Raw genomic sequence first — 21,880 nt, forward strand, 5'->3', positions numbered from 1 at the left:
AGCGCTGCAAACTGTTAACTGGGACCTGCACGGCGCTGCAGTGGAGTTTTCTTTAATACATAACCGACCACATCGTAGCTGATCTGACTGCAGACATCGATGCTGCTTCTCGTCACAGAAGCACATTTTTTACAGCGTGTTCTTTTGTTCTTGTGGGAGAAAAAATAGACTTCTTCATCTATTCAGCCCATTCATACCCTTGCATAAGTGCTGACACGATTAGTTTATTTATAGATAAGTCAATACATCTTTTTAATGCCATTCCCCCCCCTTCTCTATTTTAAACGCCCATCTCCCACTCTTTTTTTTAATCTTATGATTTGTTTTTTGCCATTTTCCCATGTTTCTGTCCACTGTTCACAACCTCCGATTTTAAACGTTAAACATGTTTTCATGAGCTGTCACTCGCTCGCGAACACAGAAGTTAGAGCACTTCTGTGATATTTACCACAGTCACACATCTCTGCTTCTTCAGGGAGGAAGAAGCAGAGATGTTTAAGATTACTCAAATATTTCCTGCTGCCAAACTAAGTCGTACTTGCAGGAAAAGTCTGCCGACATGTTTGACCAGTTATCATCCGCAGGAGTAAGAAAAATACACCAAAAAAACAAAATAGGCCTAAAGATGTTAGTCACGTGTACTTTATCTGTCATAGCGTTCCCCTTTCATTCTTGTATCACCTTACTGTCGGCTTGTCAACTGATTATTGGCGTCTGCGGTTTGCTTTGCATTGCGATCAAAAGCCTTTCTGCCCGTTCAGTATATTATATTCTGTAATAGTATGTGGTATTTGCATTCTGCTCTTAACCGCAGAAATGTGGCACGAGTGCATTCAGTTGAATGAGCTTGAATTCCTGCATCACAAGGGTGGCGAGGACACCAAGAACCGGTTTGAAATGATCCTCGACGAGAGGAGAAGCTGTCGGAGGAGAACACAGAAGCTGAGGAGACACACATGAAAGAAACTCAAGGTCTTTGAATTGACTGTGAAACCCTTCTCACTGTAGGTGTGGTTCAGGAATGAAGACAGACAGCAAGCCTTATTCTGACACTGACAGCTCTGTGTGTGTGTGTCTCACAGATATCTGATGATCTGGATTTTAATATCTAATTTACCTGCAGCCATACATGACTTCTAGTGCCGATTTCATGTGAAATATTCTATGACGGCCATCTTTTTTTAATATTTTTTTTAATATCCCTTTTTTTGGGTTGAAATTAATTTATTTTTCGAAACAAACGCGATAAAAGAACAAAAACGACAACCCATTTTTCTAATTCAAAAGACATTCTGTTTCTGAGTCATGCAGTTCCGATGAAAGAACTTTCTGCTGAACTTCAACAGGACTGATGTGAGAGAAAAGAAAATCTCAGGATGTTCAATGAAGAAAAAGCCGAGGTTGCCTCCTCTTCAGAGTGCAATAACATCCCTCCGCCCTCGCAGTGACGCATTGAATGCATGTCGTCAGGTGAAAGGAATGTTATCCGGATAACAGCGGCGTCACTTTAACGAGGAGGTTATAACGTGCAGAATGACTCAGCAGATCTCCAAGTAATCTGTCCTCTTTTATGATAAACATACATTTTATTTGGATGCCTCGTCTGTTAAGCATAATGGATTACACTGTGAGGGTGAAAGGGATATACTGTGTGTGTGTGTGTACTGTTGGACCTTGAAACCCATGAAACATAGTTGGAAGCCTTATAACTCCACTTGAGGAATTTATACGCTGCTCTGAATGAAGGTTTGTGTGACTCACCGCTCAGACATGCAGCCCGCCTCTCTGTGTGTTTGCACTCTGCCGCACGCTTTGTCAGTTTGCATTAGAGCGCCGGGGCCCGGCCTGGCTGTTTACCTTGGTATGTGAAACCTGGAGGTGTGTGTGTGTGTGTGTGTGTGGACTTGGCTTGGGAGTTTTAAAGGGTGAAATGGCACCTGTGTGAATATCCTGCAGATTAACTTTTAGACCACTTTGATGCCAAAAACATCCCAAGAACTCAGTGTTTTCCACAGTTATTCTCTCAGATAAGCTTCTTAAAAAACTCGCAGACCATCATGTGACACTCTCAACCCATACTTTGCAATAATTGGTCGGTTTAGCAGTTACATAACGCAGAGTTACCCACTCTGGGTATAAGTAGGAGGTCAAACATCCGACATTAACATCAGCAATTCCTAATTTCTGGTAGAAAAACTAGACGTGCAAAGTAAATAACACCTGTTTTTATTTGTCCTGGCTGTAGCCGGGGTTGACCATATGCTTTTAAGTGCATACGTTTCTTCAGCAACACTTGACTAACCTGCCATTAAAACCTCCAATGAGCAAGTTGGAAGTGATGGCTGTGGAAGCAATTGAATGGACCCGAACCAGAGTTTCGATCATTCTATGTATTCTTTGTGTGTATTTACTGGATTGGACTTCTTCTCGTTGTCTTTGGCGGTCTGTAGCCGTCACAATTCATCAGACAACAAAATAAAATGCGTTGTTGAGGTTTAAAAATCTTAACTATTCACAACCCCGAGATATTAATGACCCTAGAAGTGCTCTTTAGTTTAGGAATCAGCTGTAATAAGTGTTCTTATCATATATTATATTCTCCTGTCTGTTCTGGGGTTGTTTGTAGCACCGAGTGATGTCATTGTCACACACACACGCACACACACACGGCGGTTCTTGTCCACTACCTGTTCCCAGTATGCGGGGCTGCAGTGCATCATGGGAGAAGAGCTACACGTGGCTTTTTGAATGACCGACGGTGAAATGGAGGGCAGAGCAGCGAGGAAGGGACGGGCTTTAGTGGCTGAGCCGAGTGAAATAATGGGATGTGGAGAACCGGCCAGACTAACCGGCCGGCTGTTTCTTTCTCTGGGATCGGCGCTTTGGCCGAAGCCTCCCCCGTCTTCCTGAGCTAAATTTAGAGCGGAGCTGAGGGGGTCTTCTCCGGGGCCCCTTTCATTATTCATCAAGCTGAAAAAGGACCCAGTTCAGTGTCTCGCTCTCGCTCTTCAGCAGTGAGCCGTCGCTCTGTTTGTTTGTATCTGCAGTCACGAAAAAAACCTCAAGAGGCAGCAAAGCCAAAGAGGAGAGCTTCATACTCTGCTGGTTGTCGTCTCCATCAATGAGAGGTGCTTCTCATCACGTTTGTACATTTTGTTACTGGTCGTCTCTGAGGATAAGCATAGTTTCACATTCATTAAGACCATTGCCGATACTGTATTTAAGTTTTTAGATCGTTTGGATTCAGGTTTTGCGACGAGAGTTCGCTACAGTACTAAACTATCGGCTCTCACGTAGTTAACATGCTTTTCAAACCAGTGTCTCTACACTGGGCCAAAGATGGTTTGTTCGAGAATGAAATGCCACTCTGCACTGTCTGAATGTTGACGTGAAGAACGTTCCAGAACTACAACGTTTGAATGGCCTTCATTGGGACGGCGGGACATTGCTGGCTGAGCTGTAGCTCGTCCTATTAAAACAATAGTACGTTATGCTGCATTCACATGCAATCAGGAAACCATAGACGGCAGATGACGATATGAAAATGCATTATGTAGCTAGCTCTTGATATTCTATTGCGATCTTAAAAAATGTTCTCCTTGTGTGAGGGAGCTACGTAACATCTGTCAGAAAGTAAAGTTATTTGAATTTTGGATGGCAATGGCATCTACAGAGACCGTCGCAGGTGTTCTCACCTCTTTTCCATCTATATTAGATTCATTTCTTTGAACAATATCTTTATGAATGGAGCTTCTGAAGTCTTATCTTCACATGGGACGAGAAGACACGATACAATAATAACTTCCTTAAGTTGTACCACACGTTCCCTTCATTGCAGGCTCATTTTTCCTGCTGTTGCAGTAGAAACTAAACAACAACAACAACAGGTGGGAATGAAAATGTGTGAGGTCGAGTTGAGCGTCCCGTCTGAGTCGGGCCGCTGTGAGGCCGAGGGTTGCCCCAGAAACCTCCAGGCGATGCGTCAGTGCTGCTTGTGGAATGCCACGGGCCGGTTTCCTCCTATTGTGACTGGCTAGCGAGACCCCCCACACACACTTTCTCCTTTCTCCCCCCTTGGAGGTGAATAGAGGACTCAGTGAAACTACCCACCCCCTCCACTCACACTCTCTCCCTGCCTCTCCCTTTCAGCCTCCTGGAGCTGCTTTCATTGAGCCCGGATGTTTTAGTTTGGTCACTTTTTTCGGACTCTATAATATCTGGAGCATCATGTTCGGGGTACTACGTAATATATTTTAAATTCTAGGTGACTTTTAGGGCTGCAGCTAAGAATTATTTTACAAATAAAATGCCCTGAAGCTGGAGTGACATATTCCAAATAGTTGCCGTTGGTCCGACCAACAGTCCCAAAACCAGCAAATCCTCCCATTTAAGAATCTGGAACCAATTCATGTTTGACATTTTTCTTAATAGTTGTCTCAAATTATTGAATAATTGTTGAAATTGTTGACGATTGATATTTGTTGTTGTTGATGAACTATAGCTGAACGATCGTAAATCGTCTAAAAGTCACTAAATGTCAGTTGTTTGAGAACAGCAACTGACAGTCTGGTGTGCATTGTTTAAAGCTGACTCAACGTCTTCATTATGATCATGTGACTCTTTACATTATACTCTAGTTTACTACACCTGTTCTGCCTCTTTTAAATATCTTTAGTCGTTTGGGACAGTTAGTTTATTGCACAGTTATCATACTGTTTTTTCTTCAGGCAGACGAAGCCTCTGACGTTCGCCGACTGCATCGGGGATGAGCTGCCGGTGGGCTGGGAGGAGGTGCACGACCCCGCCGTCGGAGCGTACTATGTCGACCACAACACCAGTGAGTGTACTGTTGTGTTTTACTCGTCTCTCTGCTCGTCTCGTCATCTCTGGTCTACGTTTCCTCCCCCCACCATTCCTGTTACCTGTCCCTTGTTAACTATCTACACCTACATGTATGTCTGATGTTTTTCTGTTTTCTGTTGTGTGCCAGAACTGACATAAGAACTTAGAAAGAGGACTTAGAACTTACGTATTCTTGTGTGTGAATGCGTAAAGCATGCAATATACATGAATCAGAAACCTTAAAAATCAATAGTCCACTGGTTATGTAGTTTGTTTGAATTGTTCATTTGGATACATGAGTTCTAATAATCAGGAAGTGTCTTATCAGTCTGTTATGACAACTCTTAAGATGTTTTCACTGTTAAAAGTTAACCAGAATAAATACAAGTCATGTGATAAGTCTGATAACTCATCTCTGATTTACTGTCATGTTTCACCCAGTTTTAAAAATACTCAACAACTGGAACTTGACCACAGACATCTGTAGCTCACAGTTTCAACTCCTACATCCCCTTCCTCCTCCACTCACTGTCCTCCTCTCCGCCTTTGTCTTCCTCCAGAGAGCACCCAGCTGGAGGACCCGCGGGCCCAGTGGCAGCGGGAGCAGGAGTTCATGCTGCGGGACTACCTGGCCGTGGCCAGCGATGCGCTCAGCGCCCAGAAGGAGATCTACCAGGTGAAGGAGCAGAGGCTCCGCCTGGCGCAGCAGGAGTACCGGCAGCTCAACGACGCGTGGAGGAACAAGTCCACGTCACAGACCAGCTGTGAGTACCAAGTCCACGTCACAGACCAGCTGTGAGTACCAAGTCCACGTCACAGACCAGCTGTGAGTACCAAGTCCACGTCACAGACCAGCTGTGAGTAGCAAGACAAAGACTCAGCACAGCTTGGGTTTATCGTACGTTCAGGGACATTTTTTGGAAGTGAGAATTGGAAGCGGGAAAACAAAGCAGGAAGTGCTGCTTGGATCTGACAGCAATGTAACGCATAACAGGTGCTGCTGACGCCTGAGCTGTCCACAACAATATTTATACATATAAATGGATTTCAGGAAAAAATTTATTAAAATAGATACGGTAAATGAAAGAATGGAGAGAACAAAAAAAACAAAGGGAATAATTTAGAGAATAAAATGATTAAAAAAATAAGTGGAAAATAAACACATTGAATCAAAGAGGATAATTGAAATATGATTAAATTAAAAGAATAATAAAAAAAACTTTAAATAGGAACAGATTTGTTTAAATATTAAAGCAGAAAAGAAGGGAATAAAATAGAAATATTAAAGAAAGGAAAAAACAACTTTTTTGTGTGTGAATCCATTCCCCCTCTTGTGTACATTAGCATCCAATAATCACAAACAGACTCAACAATGTCTCTGATTCCAGCTTTACTTTTAAAAAGCAGCAGTCGCCCAACACGTCAATGCTGACTGATGACTCTGGTTTCAGACGTGTGTGATTAGCGCCATCAAAACGAGTAATAAAACAGGTGTGGGGAATGTGATTTCTGGTTTTATTACCACATGATGCTATTCTAAAGGCCTCCATGCGGAGGATAGCGGATTATCAGCAGTGGTATGTCAGAGTCGGTGTGTTTTGGTGAATCTTGACGTAGAATGGTGTGCCGTTTACCGAGTGGGAACGGCCTCGACGGTGCTGACCTAAGAGGGAACGGAGAAAAGGGAAGATGAGGAGGGAGGGAATGCTTCGTAGGATTCTGTTGATATCAGTGCTGCTTTATTTTATCTGTCTGTCAGAAGAGTGTAAAAACAGACATCAGAGAGGTATTGATGATTTACGTTTTCTTTTAAAGTCTTTGCAGAAGTCTCTCGCTCACGTGTTTCTTCTGTCATCTCTTGCTGGTGAAATACAGAAACAGCTGTGAAATAAACAAATGAGAGAAGCGTATAATGGATTCTCTAACGACTCTCTCTTCTCTTCTCTTCTCATCTTTCCTTTCCTGCAGTGAATTCCAGATCGTCGTCCTCCAGCAAGTATGACCCAGACATCCTAAAAGCAGAAATATCTACAGCCAAAAGTCGGGTGAGAGCCTCTCCTTCCTGTTTCTACCTCGTCTGACTAATACCTAAAAATGAAATACCAGCGGGCCAACACTAATATTCCTTCTCGTCTGTGCGTCTCAGGTGAACAAGCTGAAGCGGGACCTGGCCTGTATGAAGCAGGAGCTGCAGTACAAAGAACAAGGCTTCGAGACCCTCAAAGGGTAAGTGTGGCATCCCGACGTCCTCACGCGGATACTCGGCCAGCCTCTCTCTGTTCAGGAGGGATTAGTTCCTAGAGTGAGCTTTCCGCTCTAGCCTCCTCCTCCTTGAACTCTGGCTGAAGGACATTTTGACAGGTATATCGCTTTGACAGCCGACTCTGGGATTTGATCCTCGCGCTTTATGCGACCACCGGCCTTCCTAATTTAATTTGACGCGCAAAGCAAGACAGTGAGAATCTGACTTGAATAGCAAGTGTATGTGTGACCTTCCCTTTGTCTTTACAGATTTATCTTCTGCCTACAACACACCTTTACTGTGGTGGAGTGTCTGGGCAATCTAAAGTCATCTCCTGGTACTTTACAGCTCCTTTCCCCCTGAGAATATACGTCACAGCTTTCTGTTTTGGCCATCAGTCAAGACTAAGCCAGTGTTTTTTTGATAGTTTGCTAAAGGTCTCCACTCTAGAGCGGATCCTTGTGAAATCTTCGGCATTGTATTCCAGGGTGGATGCGGAAAAATAGGTCAAACCATGATGCAGGTCGGGTCTGGACATGTGTGGCAGTGAAGTGAAAGCCCGCTTTAAGCACAGACTGTATACAGTATATGAGGTGGAATAAGTCACCACGACGCCACCCATTGGTTCGTGGATCGCCGTTTTGAAGCCTCGACTTCGGCATTTTGGCCGTCGCCATCTTGGTTTTTTGAAACTAGAAATGAGTGGGTGGAGCTAAGTGCAACCCAATGCTGAATTAGACACTTTTAGGTGACCAAAAGGTGACAGTGAACTTTCACAAACTGAAAACACGCTATGAAAGTGTCACAATACAAAAACACTGACAACTCCCAGACAACAACAACAACACCACCACCGTGGTAGCGACATGTCAATCATTAGGCAGTCACACTCTGCTTTATGGTCTATTTGACTCTAAATTGGACCTTAATTTACTAAATGAACATCATGCTGTATTGAAGAAGACTTTAAAATAGAGATTGAGACCATGAAATCATGTTTACTGAGGTAATAAATGAAGTGAGAAGTACCGGTAGTAATTTTCTCATAGACTTCTGTACAATCAGAGGCGTCGCCCCCTGCTGGCCATTAGAGAGAATGCAAGTTTAAGAAACGTTCTCATTGGCTTCACTTTTCTGAACCGAAAGTTTCCGGCGGTTACTTTCTTAAAGACCTCCATTCATTCTCTTTGGCATCACCTATGTCTGTAATTGCAGGTGTGTTTTTGGATCTCTCGTCCCAGATTACATCCGTAATTATTAATTATTGGGCGTTCAACACTCAAAAACTCTTAACTGCTATGAATGTAAAAATGGGTTTTGAGTAACAGCAAACACACCAACGGTCTTCAGATTTTTGCTAAGTCATGATTGTCCCACTTAAAACCAGTGAGAATAGATACAGATATCTGTCAAACAGACTCCACTGTTCATAGTCAGAACCTGATAATATGCTTACTAGACCCTTTTCTGTCTTCCCTAACTCTGTCTGTGATCACCAAATTTAAATGTCTGTAAGCCACAGCTGATGCTCATTGTCGGACAACAAAGTAACATGTGGTGGAAGTTATGTTCACCGTATATGAGCTGTCATCAAATCAATGTCTTGTGCCCATTTAGCAGCAACGGACACAAACACGTGAATGAGAACAGGCACACGTGACTGTTAAAACAAAGCACACATGATCAGGACGAGGTCGAGGTTTCATCAGCTGAGACTTTTCGCACCGTGGAAATGAAGGATCCTGTTAAACAGTAAATGTGTTGAGTTGAGCGGATGAAAGTTTGGTTTGAAACTACCGTGCAGCGGACTTGCTTATCACCTCGGTTATTGCCTCAACGCTATCACACATTCCATCCGACCATTAAACACTAACGCCTCTAGAAGCACCAGGGCAACAACAGCTGAAGAATGTGGATTCTAGAGGGAAACTCCCCGTCTATCTGACCTGCTTCCACTCCTCAGAGGAACAAGTGGGTTTGTCAGAAATGTGCAAGGTGTACCTGTCAAGCCATTAGTTGGGAATGTGGATTTGAAAGGGATTCCTTCTTCCCTTTGTTCTTTGCATCAGACTGAGGCTGATTTGACTTTGTTTTCTTTTGTTTGCCACATTGGGAAGTTGACGTGCTCGACAGCCGTCGGTTGATGGTGAATTGAAAAGGAATGTCCGGTCTGCTTGCCTTCGTCGCGCAGCACAGTGAGAGTGTCGGTGAAGAGTAGCTGAGCGGTTGGACGGCATTCCTCCGTGACTTTGCTCTCCTGTTACAGTAATCGGACGGCATTCAACAACCAATCGCTGTTTGCAGAAATGCGAATAGGCTTAGGCTGGAATGCAGCCGGACATTTCTGCTCCTGTGAAGATTTCACAAAATACTGGAGCATGAGAGCCGTGCTGTGTTCTGTTTTGTAGCACAGAAAAGTGACAATATAACAAACTGCATGGACAAAGACTTTAATGAGCTTTTGTCTGGGTCTGTGTTCCCAGGTTTGGGTTATGTCCTTTAGTTCGAATGAAGGAGAGAAAAGTTTGGGACCGGTGGTTCCAGGAAGGCTCTTTTCCTTTGTGTTTGTAATTTAGCGGATCATTTTATTTAAATTCTAAACCGCTTCAGACACAATTGGTGTCAAAGATACAAAGGGTTCACAAGTAGACATCACTTTTTTTGGGGATCACAAGCCAAAAAGTTTGGGAACCCGTCACTATGACAATGGTGTGCTTCAAACTTTGTGGCAACGGTTTGTGTTCATCCCTTTCCCTTTTCAACATCACAATATTTTGCTGCAGGAATGACGCGTCTTTGTAGAACAACCCGGAAGTTAGCATCGCACTGGTTCACCCGACAAAAAGCCTCTGCATCTACTTGCATTCCTACTTTTAAGGGAGGTAGGTATGTGTTTGTGGACCCAACGGTCCTCCTTAGTGCCGCATCACGCTTCACTCAAAGCCCGCCCACTTTCTAGCGGTCCAATCAAATGTCGAGAATTTGATGATTTACATCCCTCTTGTAGTTGTAAACCCCTCAACTATTTAGTCTCACTGTGAAATATATCACAGCACAGAAGCTAAAGATGCTCTAACTTCAGTCTCACTGTGACTTTAAGCCTGATTTCAGGGATCTAATCACAAACTCAGAATAACACATTGATTTTTTTGAAGTTCTAAAATGCTCACTCATTTCTGGGTTGTAGGACATCAGTGCTGGACCTTTAAAAAATCTCAGGAAATAAACCCGATGATGGTTTTTAAGGGTGGAAAGCCAGAGTCCCAGGAGTTTGAAACCAGGCAGGGAGGGTCTAACAGAAGACGGATGCTTCTTTTTGATCTTGACCCACACTAGAGATTAAACGTCAGCATATCTCAGCCAGCACCCACACAGGGAGGGATTCTGTGTTTTAGATAAGGGCCCTTAAGAAAAGCAGATGTTTGCTAAAACGGGTAAAGGCGCTCGCTTGTCCATGAAACCATGACTCAAGAACAACAGTATGGTGACAGGGTGGAACTTTTAAATTGTTGTAATGTTTCAGTTTAGTCAGTATCTCTTTAAATGTTTCTCTTTCTCTCTTGTTATTGGAAAGAGGTCATTGTGATTGTAATTATAAAAAAGGTTCATAACACTGTTTTCTCTCCGCATAAGTCGCTGTTTGAGAAGGACTTAGTGAGGATTACTTGTTCTTTCAGCCTGTTACAGACAAGTGCCTCTCTCTCTCTCCCTCCCTCACTTCCTCATTCTCTGTGTACCTTGTTTTCTCCCTCTCTCTGTCCAATCCTCCCTCCCCCTCTTCCCTCTCTGAAGAATGTGAAAGGACCTGTTATTCAGATGCATGCATGACTTGCTGATGACAGGGTTTACATAGCTGCTGCTGCCTCCGCTGGCTGCTTCCTGCAGCGACTCTTCTGTCTCTTCTGGATCTGACGCGGGTTCACCACAAGTTACAAGTGCAGCAAGCATTTAATCCTGTACTCAACCTGGTCGAGAGCGTGTCCACAGCCTGGCCGGTGCGTCGACGCATTTAAACCGTGAAATGAACTCTTAGCATGTTCCGTTTCAGCTGTTGCTGAGTCACCTCCTGCTTCAGGCTGCATCAACACCTGTGCTGTTCAAACAGCTGAACTCACAGTTTAGTTGTTCTCACCAACCGTTGCTTCCATACATGAAACATGGCCGATACCAGCGGACATGATGGAACATTTACAAGTTGCCCAATTGTAACACATTACTGAAGGGTTTGAGGGTCGGAGGGCCGAGGCAACACGTTTTGTTTCTGACCAAATTATGCTGCAGTCCAGTTTATTCATTTTAAAATATCACTCAAAATTCCATCTGACAGTTTAACACCACTATTAACACATTTTATGTTGTCGGATACAATTAAGAAATAGTCATTTCAGTGTCATTTTGTACCTGTTGTCACTGAGACGTTGATCCAATCGCAGCTTTAAGCATGTGAACCCGTCTAACAACAGGGTATGTGCAGGTCTGAAAGAAAATCTAAAAAAAACCAGTTAGAAAATGATGCATATTTAAATCATTCATCTTAGTGTGGAAGCAGTTAAAAGCCAGCTGAATGTGCTGCTGTCCTCAGCTCATTCAAATTCTGGTTTTGGTGCTGAGGCTGCAGGTTTCCAAGCTTTGGCTCATCAAGGTATTGCGAGTCTACAGGTTTTTTTTATTTCCCCTGTTGGAGGTATACTAGAAATCAGCTAGTGCAGCGATGCATTTGGGGGAAAAAGGAATATGTAAACACGAGCTCAAAATAGCAGCTTGGAAAATACGTGTGAGGAAAAGTGAACGGCCGTCGAAGTGCCCGTGAGCGAGCTCCTTCCTACGTTCCCAGAGCAGAAGGATGCGTTTACCCCGGACAGCTTTAGTGTAACTGTATGAAAAGGAGTCAAAGTGCTGCTGTGATGTGTGTTCGCTCAGCTGACCCAGTTCCTTGCGTGAACATCAGTAAAAAGCAGCTAATTGAGCGTTAATTACCTGATATTCTGTCCCGAGCAGCTGACAGAGGATGAAGTGATCTGGGGACATTGTTGACAGGATGAAAGCCCTCGGCTGCTTACATCGTTCTGACTCGTCATCCAAACTGACCTTCATCTATCCTGCCTCTCTCCCTCTCTCTCTCCCTCTCTCTCTCCCCTCCTGACCCCCAGGATTGACCAGAAGGTGTCCAACAGCCCGTATGGCTACAAGCTGCAGGAGGCGCAGACCATCCTCAGCGAGGTCCGCTCCATCCGAGACGCCATCAGCTCCGGGGAGAAGGAGAAACAGGAACTCATGCAGGTAAAAATCACATTTCTAATGGAGGGAACAAACCCAAAAAGTCAAGTCACTAAAAAAAATGAATTCATGTCAGAAATCACAGCAAGGCCCCGTCATCGTGTGCATCTTTTCCCCCACAAATTAAATGAATAAATATCGCTGTAGTCGGCACAACCGGCTTCTTGAGCGACGGTTGTCGGGGTACATTTATTTCACTGCATTTACTTCTCATCCCAGGTATGAAATAGTCCACAAATCCTCTCAATAGATGGATTAAAATGTGGCAAGGACCAGAATAAAAAAGTTTGAGCTTACCCCACGATGGACTGTGAGGTACAGTAACTCTCATTGTGGCAGGCAGTGATCTGTGACGAAGAGTAAGAATAGGAAATGAACCTGGAGGAGATGAGGGCTTCACACGACTCCCAGGAGAGTCTTTACGCCTTCACGTTATATTGCTGCGAGAGAAGGGCCAGATGCACTAAAACAGATTTCGTGACCAGCCGACAGTCGCTGAGGCTGCAGGGCGGCAGGTGGTGTTTTAGTGTCGTTGTGATGGCAGCCTGTCGAGTTCACTCAGGAGAGGGTGAGGTGTTTGAGATGAGTTTTCTGGAAAATGAAAACTATCTCGCTGGTGGCAGTGATATTTTATCAACTGAGGTTTCATTTCCGTCGTCGTATAAAGTCTGAGTACCTCTCAGTGGAAGACGGTGAGTTAGGAGCTGCAATCGCAGGCTGACGGTCTTTATCTCTGTCAGTGCTGATATTTCAGGTGACACTGTGTCTGTGTAGTTTAAGGCTGGACTGAAGGATTTAAGGCTGCACCTAGGCAGCATTCTGATTATGAAATTTCTGATTTGTAGTTTTTGGTTAATTATTTTATCGATAAAATAGCGAAAACCTCCCATCCTCGAGGCCAAGATGACGTATTCAAATAGTCTTGTTTTGTCCGACCAGCAGTCCAACACCCTAAAATATTTCCCGGACAATATCCACTAATATAAAACCGAGAAAAGCAGCAAATCCTTCTTTTCAAAACTGCTCAAGGTTGCAGTTAAAGTTCCGTTTAAAGTTCCGTTTGCATGAACGTCTCTCCTCCACTCTGCTCCTGTCTTCCACATAAAACATTAGTTTCCCTCCAGTTTCATGACCCCCTACCTTCCTTGTTGTGTGTGTGTGTGTGTGTGTGTGTGTGTGTGTGTGTGTGTGTGTGTGTGTGTGTGTGTGTGTGTGTGTGTGTGTGTGTGTGTGTGTGTGTGTGTGTGTGTGTGTGTGTGTGTGTGTGTGTGTGTGTGTGTGTGTGAGAGACAGCATTGCAGTGCAGCGTTATCTTCATATTTCCACCGTGCCTGCAGTGTGTATTAAAGTTGCATGATGGGACTTCACAGGCTGCAGGTAACGGGCGGAGTGTAGACGAGCATTAAAATCGGTGTGATATATGCTGGGCCCCCATGCAACGACAATTAGATTGTCTCTAGTTTCCAAATACCTCATTATTATAATGCCTCTAGGTTCTATTTTAGATTTCAGTCTCATAAAATGATGTGTTTCTGTTTGTTAACGGTGCAGATGTTCTTTGATGCTCCAGGCACCAACAAGTCTGCAAAGCAATAGAAAACGTGGAACAACCGTCTATGAATCGTCTTTTACCATTTAAGCATTTAAGACTCCAGTGTTGACACTATTCCAACACACGCCCCCGTACATATAGATTTAAAATATCAGCTCTCATCAGGCCGTTCTGGCTGCAGATTGGTTTTGGAGGTAGCGGGAGGAGGATGTGTTCAATAATACATAATCTGCTCTGTGGACTCTACTCTCTCTCCCCTCTCCCCCTCCCTCCCCCTTACCATCTGCAGCTGACAGCTGTGTGTGTGTGTGTGTGTGTGTGTGTGTGTGTGTGTGTGTGTGTGTGTGTGTGTGTGTGTGTGTGTGTGTGTGTGTGTGTGTGTGTGTGTGTGTGTGTGTGTGTGTGTGTGTGTGTGTGTGTGTGTGTGTGGAGCGATGACAGCTAGAGAAATGGAGAGAGGTGTGTTCTTACTAACAGACTTCTCTGACAGCTACAGTTTTGAGCTGAAACAAATAATTGGTCAGCCCAGGTTCCCAGACTTATCGGACCATTTACCGCTGTACACCAGACCCAACTCCCCAAGTAGCACCTTCCAGATACCGACAACGAAACCAAGGAGCCTCCTCGTCTTTGGGGCCGTGACATAAACCCCAGATTGATGTAGCTAGCCTGGTTACTTGCGAGCAGCGGCGCCGCTCGGCTCCTCTTCAGAATTTAAAAGGTCCGCCTCACTCTGAACTGTCGGGGCCGGCGGTGTCACTTTTCACCTCCCTTTCTCTCGCTCCAGCTTCTCAGTTGTGAGGATGTGCATCTGTTCTTCATCCCATGTGATGATAATCTGAATATCTTTGGGTTTTTTGGAGTGTTGGTTAGACGTGTTTTACGACGTGCTGCAAGAGGACCATGTCTTAAATGTAAACGTTGTGGATGATTCACGCAGGACGTGATAAATGAAGTCTGGCAGCTGCTGCTTTGAGAGAAAAAGGCATCTGCTGAACCTGCTGCTGTTTTTCTTTTTACCAAAGCCTTGAGAGGAATTGTAGACGCGATGAGCACACAGTATATCATTTGTGGGAATAAAATCTTCCAAATATAAACCTATTTATTATCTCTGGTTGCCACTCGGGGCTGCCATTTTGTTTCACAGCCGTGTGTAGAAACGTTGCTCAATCGGGAGAGAGTCGGTGGAGACATCATCAAAATACTTCAACACGACCGCTATCAAAGAGCTGGTTTGTTTGTTTTCTGCCCCATCTGAAAAGCAAAGATAAGGTGCATTCCAGAGCAGGCTTTAAAAACCAACCGCTGAGTCACATAAGATATATTCGTCACGGCTGTAAAGATGAAAGGACGACTGCGACAGCCTTCACTGTAACAAATGGCGAACATGGAGCCAACACAGCGGATGCATCTTTTACACCGCACAGTTCTGTCATGTTGCAGACGCTCTTTGCCCCGAGTCGCTCGCAGTCGGGACAAACTTCATTCTTTGTAGCTTCAATTCCCGGACGATCAAACAAAAGGTCGCTGTGCAAAGGACAAAACGTTTGATTCAGAAACAATAAGCCGTTTACGGTGCTGTTAATATTGTACACATCGTATTTTCATTCCTTGTGTCATTTCCTGCTGCAGTGTCCCAGTAACCCCTGTTTTTCCTCCCGTGTTTGTCCAGAAACTGGCCGTGTTGAAGGACAGTTTCCAGCTGGACTCGGGCTCCCAGCAGGACCTGTGGGGCAGCAGTCCCTCGCTCGCCAACTCCGAGCTGTCCATCCCTCGGCTTTACACCGACGCCGGCTCGCAGACCGACATCCCCGCTGAGGTGAGTCCCAGGCGGAAAATCAGCTTCACTTTGTTTTTATCACCACGGAGAAAAGTAGCAGCTTCAGGGAAAGCCACAGAGAGCAAGAGAGTCTGGGCTTTAGGTCTGGACTGCAGGAGTTAGCCCAACATTCAATATTGTCAGACTAGTTAAAAAAAAAAGGTGCTAAAAGGTGCTAAAGTAAAGGATCTGAGCATTGGTTGATGACTCGATGCGTGTCGACGGCCACCGTGTCATTGTGTTCATGTTCCGTTTGTGTTCAGTTCATGACGAGCACCAACAAACTGGCGGAGAAGGTTCGTGTGAGTCTGAAGTACGAGGAGGCCAAGAAAAGGTACGTTTCTTTGTCTGGATTCACAAGTACATAAAATCATAAAAATGAGCTCCGCCTCGACCAGCTACATCATTGAAGAGATAAACACATTAATGTATCAATGATTAACATCATATAATAATTTATGATTCTTAAATGGTCCGTTATGTCCTGCACCTCCTCCTTCCCTTCCCTTCCTTCCTTCCCTTTCCTTCCCCTCGCTCTCTTCAGGATCGCCACCATCGAGGTGCAGATCGCCAAACTGGACAGCGAGGCGTGGCCGGGGCTGCTGGACCCGGAGCGAGACCGCCTCATCCTCATCAACGAGAAGGAGGAGCTGCTGAAGGAGCTGCAGTACGTCAGCCCTCGCCAGCGGCTGCAGCCCAACGACGCCGAGAAGCTGGAGTCGGAGAAGAAGCGTCTGGAGAGAGACCTGCAGGCCGCCAGAGACAACCAGAGCAAGGCTCTGACTGAGAGGTGAGAGGAGAGGGGGGGGTCTCTCTGGAGGGCCGGGACACCAAATATCAGTTACAAATACATCCATGTAAACATACACACCCTAAATAATAATTACTCAAGAGAGGAGTGCAGAAAAGAAACATTCTGTCTTCGGATGAGCGCATCGCTGACATCAGCTGTCAGTAACAGCTGGACCTGTTCCTCTGTTTTTATACTCTTACAAGATGTCTGAAGGGCTGAACAACGGCGTCATGGAGAAGGTCGGATCAGGTGATGACAGCGGTGTAACTGTGGTCCTTATTGTCTCATCTGCTGATGAAACCACTGACCTTCTACTTCTCTTTGACTCCTTTGGCCTTTAGACCTTTAGAGACGTCAAACCTCCCTCATGATTATTAAGAGTTAGAGACGAGCATGACAGTGAGCACAATGAGCAGCCTCTCCTCTCCTTGTTTCTTCTCACCGTCATTCTCTTCTCCTCTCACCTCCGCTTGTCTCCTCTTCTTGTATCCTCTCCATATTTCTTCTCCTCAGCTTGTCCCCTCTCCTCTCTTCTCCTCACCTCTGCTTGTCACCTCTCTTCTCCTTGTATCCTCTCCTTACTTTCCTTTCCTTGTCTCTTCACCTCTTCTCTCCTCCCCTCATCTCCTCCCCTTTCTTCTCCTTGTCTCCTCTCCTTGTTTAATTTTCTCTCCCATTGTCACCTCTCCTTGTTTTCTATCCATGTCTCCTCTCCTCTTTTCCAGACTTCCATGTTCTCTTCTTTCACTTATCCTCTTCACTCAGTTTTGGAGCACTTTCTCTTTTCTGAAATAGCAGTAGGCAGCGAACCAGACTCGCCAAGATCCTGCACGTCTCTCTCCTCTCTCTCTCTCTCTCTCTCTCACCCCCTCTCCCTCTTCACCCCCTCTTTCTCTCCCCCTCCCCTCTAACAGGACGCCTGTTATTCAGCGTTCAGGTCGGACTCTACCTGAGCTCAGTCTCTCTTTGTGTCCCGTCTCCTGTTCCTGTAACCTGAGAGGCTGCAGAGCCTGGTCACAAAAAGAACCTCTTGTAGTCTGCCTACACACACACACACACACACAAGAAATATGCAGACACTCATGTATTCAGTGTCTGCAGGTTGTGAAGATGTCAAATGCACTGAATCAGTGTCTTTGAGTGCAGCACGGACTTTCACACTTAGAAGTTTTAAAATTGTCCTCACGAGCCCGCGGATGTCTTATCAGAGACGTGGTCAATAAGACATCCACTCAGGAATAAAGCAAAGCTTTGCTGTGCATTGTGTGTTAGGTTAAAATGAGAATTTATTTTCCTCAAAAAAACAAAACCAACAGAAGAGGGAGGCAGACGTCAGCAAAGCTCAGAATGAAAACACTCACAGAAAGTGGATCCGCTTGAGTTTTAGATGTCTTGACACACGGACTGAGACCGTGGACTCTACCTGGCCCACTATGACTGAGTATCATTTGTTGCCTTCCGTACTTGGATCCCGGGTCGGTTCCGTTTGATGCCGGCTTTTGGTGCTTGACAGTCGTCTTTGGTCAACACCAAACTGGCATGCGAAAAAAACAGACATGTACAATATAGAAGAACTAAAAACAAGACGGGAAACAGTCACAAAGTCCCGTTAGCATGAGTACACACACACACACACACACACACACACACACACACACACACACACCAGCAGCAGCCTGTAACCTGATCGAAGGCTTCCCCTCTTTGGCCTGTTTCCACTCAAAACATGGATCATAGTAGCAGCTGTTAATGGACGGGGTTTCCTCCAAACAAACGACACCGCCGTCACCTGAACACAAAGCCGCTGCTCACAATACCCGAAACACGTCGCCTCACCTTTCTGTTCTTTGTTTTCAAGCGCTCACACCTCCAGCGTCAGCAGAGACGGAGGATTATGTTAAGTGTTTTTATTCCTAAATGTGAAGGTGACTCATGTCCAACCTGGAAGCAGCTGACAAAGGATCTGATTTTGTTTTCAGTTCATTTTTAAGATGATTTGAAGTAGATTAAGGCGTTACTTTCCACTTACAGGTCTGAAAAGAAAAAAACAATTAGTTTACAAATATATATGTTTTTGTCATTTCAGACTGCGACTTCACTGCAAGAGGAACCAGCTGGTCAGAGAGCTGGAGGAGACGGTTCGACTGGCCTCATCGCTACATACTCAACTCAAAAGGTTTATCTCATTTCTGCTGTTAATGTCTCAAAAGATCATTTCTGTTTATTGCAACATGGATGTTGTTTTTGTAGAATTGACCATCAGTTATAAGAACACTGTACTCACCAAGTTATTTCACTGATTCACAGCATTTCTTTACGTCATTTGGCTTAATTTACATTTGCACTTATTTTACACGGCCATTTATTTCATCCATCTTTTCTTGAGTTCAGCATATTTCTTACAAGTTCGTTGAGCGTCCGATGACTCACCGCAAAACAAATCCTCTAGTTTTTAGATTCCAAGCAGGCAGTCGCAGAGCTTTGAAGTGAAGTGGGAGGTATTTAGCCTTTAATGACCAAACATTTTCCTGAAGATGAAAGACATTTTGCTCTGTTCGTCTTTTTGATTTCAGTCGTGATCGCGCTACAAATCTTAATTTTCCAGCCCAACCCACATACGGCCTCAGTATTACATTTTTCCCCCCGAGATGACGCAAGGCTGTTGTAAGAAATGTACACGTTTCCTGGATTTTAGGTTTAAATGAGTATTCTCTGAAGGGTTGACAGTGACGGGGATTTCGCCGTCTCCTCCTCAGGCTAGTACCCCCCTTTTAACTTTTAATTTTAAGATAAATTATCTTTCTAAAACAATAAAAAGGAGAAGAGAGGAGTGAACAGGGAGGGAGGGATAGAGGAGAGGAAGGGGAGAGGAAATGAGTGGAAAGGAAAGTAAGGAATGGAGCGTGTGGAAGACAGAAGTCTTCCTGCGGTGTTGCTTCCGGCTCCACACACATGTAGCTTTTTTCATCTTAATTTGTCTTCCCTCTTCTTGCTTCAGACTCCCTGTCTCTGTTTCTTCTCTACCTCAGCTGTCTTCTCCCAAACCTCCTCTGATCTCTCTTATTTTCTCTCACTGTTGTCTTTCAGTCAACAGTAATAATTACAGCTATAAGAGGTAGTCAGTTAGTTCTTCACATTCAAGTTAATCTTCCTGATCAACTTACAAGTACAGTTAAAAAGTGTTTCCATTCGAAACCATCTTGAGTCATAAAGATGTTGGATTTTTTGAAAATCAGAAAGCGAAATGTATTTATCTGCTTTCTGACTGACTGACTTGAATAACGACTCATCACATGACTTGACAACACCAGTTTAGGAACAGGAGGAACCTGAGACCGTAACTCTTTCTCTCTCCTGCAGCCTGTCGGCCAGCACGCTGTCCTGCTCGTCCGGCAGCAGTCGAGGCTCTCTAACGTCCAGCCGCGGCTCGCTGGCCACCACCTCCAGCCTGGGCTCCACCTCCTCCCTCAGCTTCACCGACATCTACCTGGAGCAGCCGGAGCTGGCCGACCCGGACTTCCAGAACAAGCTGGACAGCCTCCTGCAGGAGGGCCAGGGAGGCTACCGGCCCTCCAGCTCCATCACCACCATACACGAACACGAGGTGGTGACGGGCTCCGCGGAGAGGCTCGCCGAGAGGCCCGAGGGACAAGTGGGCGGGGCGGGGGGAGGAGGAGGAGGAGGAGGTGTCGGAGCGGAGTCTGGGTCGTCCAGGATCAAGGCGCTCAGACTGTCAGAAACCCCCCGCTCCATGAGCTCGTTATCCCCCCGGTCGTCGCTCTCCTCGCTGTCTCCGCCGTGCTCGCCGCTTGTCACGGAAACTACTTTCCTGTCCGGAGAGACATTCACGGGGCAGACGGGGCCCGGCGGGCTGAGCCTGGATCTGGAGCTCCACAGCAGGCTGGCAGAGCTGGAGCTCAGCCTGGACTCTCAGCAGCAGGGGGAGCACGGGGGTCCCGGGAGGCTGGAGGAGAAGCAGAACCACAACACCGCAGTTGACGAGGAGGTCAAAGGTAAACGGGAAGCCTTTCTTTGATTCTTCTTCATTCAAAACGTTCCCGCAACTCATTATATGTGCAGAAAAACAGAAAAAGAAGGGGAGACATAGAGGGGGAACAAAGTTACTGCTGATACTACATCAAGCATCCTGGACATCCTCCACTCTTCTGGTTTTACCAGATTCTGCTACCTGGTTGTAGGGATTTGGTCCAAAACTGATTTTAAATGATGAGGTCTGACTCGCAGTCAGCGTTCCAGTTCCTCCTGAAGGTGTTTGATGGAGTCTTCATGGCGGTGGAAAGTCTTCCAAACGAACTACAGTACAACTCAATGTGACTGGTCGTAAAACCCGTGAGGAACTCTGGGTCTCTTATCATCAAAGCAATCACGTCACAACTCGACAGCAATAAAATAAATATGTTTTGCAGAATGACTCAGCGGGGCTGCAGGATAACGACTCAAATGATAAAGCATGAGAGTGATAATCGGGATGAATCGTCTGCAATTAGAGGAGCACCAATGAGAGACAGACAGACAGACAGACAGGGATAGATATGCTTTATCTCTGTAACACTAGAGTACCAAGGAAAGTGGGACACCAGGAATCCTCCTCTCCTGTGTGTGTGTGTGTGTGTGTGTGTGTGTGTGTGTGTGTGTGTGTGTGTGTGTGTGTGTGTGTGTGTGTGTGTGTGTGTGTGTGTGTGTGTGTGTGTGTGTGTGTGTGTGTGTGTGTGTGTGTGTGTGTGCGTGATGAGAAATGTTACACTGCGTGTGAAACCTGATTGCTGGTGAGAGGAGAGCTGAGGGGCGGTGTTGGATTACAGCCGCGGGGTCACCTGTGTGTACTTCTGCTACATTTCTATATATTTATATGTATACATGTGAGATATACAGCTCCTGCAATGTACCCATGGGAAATCAGACAGCTGTCAGTGAAGTGCATTGTGATGAAGGAAACTTGATGATTCTCAGGCAAGTTCTGCAGTTAGAAGACGTCTTTTTCTATGAATTTGCAGCACCGGTTAGTAATAGTGAATTGGTTTTTGGTTAGATGCATGAAATGAGGTCTGTGCTGAACACAAGTAGTAGTTTGTTTATAGCCTAATGTTGCCTACGAAAGCCAGTCGTCCCTGCAGCACTCTATTGTCGAGAAGATGTGTTCAGAGGAGAAGTAACATCGGCTTAACAACCCTAACTGCCTCAACGAGCCGCTGTTGCAACTGAAATGAATGAAAGCTGAATCGCTGTGAGGCGCAACTGAAGTTTGATCTGCAGCTCTGAGCCCCGACGCAGCTCAACGTGACGCCACTTGTGGTTGCAGCCTCAGGTGAAAGGTGGACGTGGTGTCTGGTTTCC

The 21,880-nt window shown here is 45.3% G+C and overlaps 1 protein-coding gene across 1 annotated transcript in view; it reads left to right on the top strand.

The window, feature by feature from the left end:
* Positions 1 to 21,880, top strand: part of wwc1 (WW and C2 domain containing 1) — a 38,428-nt gene that overhangs the window by 4,543 nt on the left and 12,005 nt on the right. Inside the window, 10 exon segments of the mRNA XM_079282806.1 lie at positions 4,728 to 4,837; positions 5,403 to 5,606; positions 6,811 to 6,887; positions 6,989 to 7,068; positions 12,235 to 12,364; positions 15,586 to 15,732; positions 15,996 to 16,066; positions 16,277 to 16,522; positions 18,612 to 18,701; positions 19,886 to 20,538. Of these exon segments, the coding sequence (XP_079138932.1) occupies positions 4,728 to 4,837; positions 5,403 to 5,606; positions 6,811 to 6,887; positions 6,989 to 7,068; positions 12,235 to 12,364; positions 15,586 to 15,732; positions 15,996 to 16,066; positions 16,277 to 16,522; positions 18,612 to 18,701; positions 19,886 to 20,538 (1,808 nt within the window).

This window comes from Melanostigma gelatinosum (genome assembly GCF_949748355.1).
Source record: "Melanostigma gelatinosum genome assembly, chromosome: 14".
NCBI lineage: Eukaryota > Metazoa > Chordata > Actinopteri > Perciformes > Zoarcidae > Melanostigma > Melanostigma gelatinosum.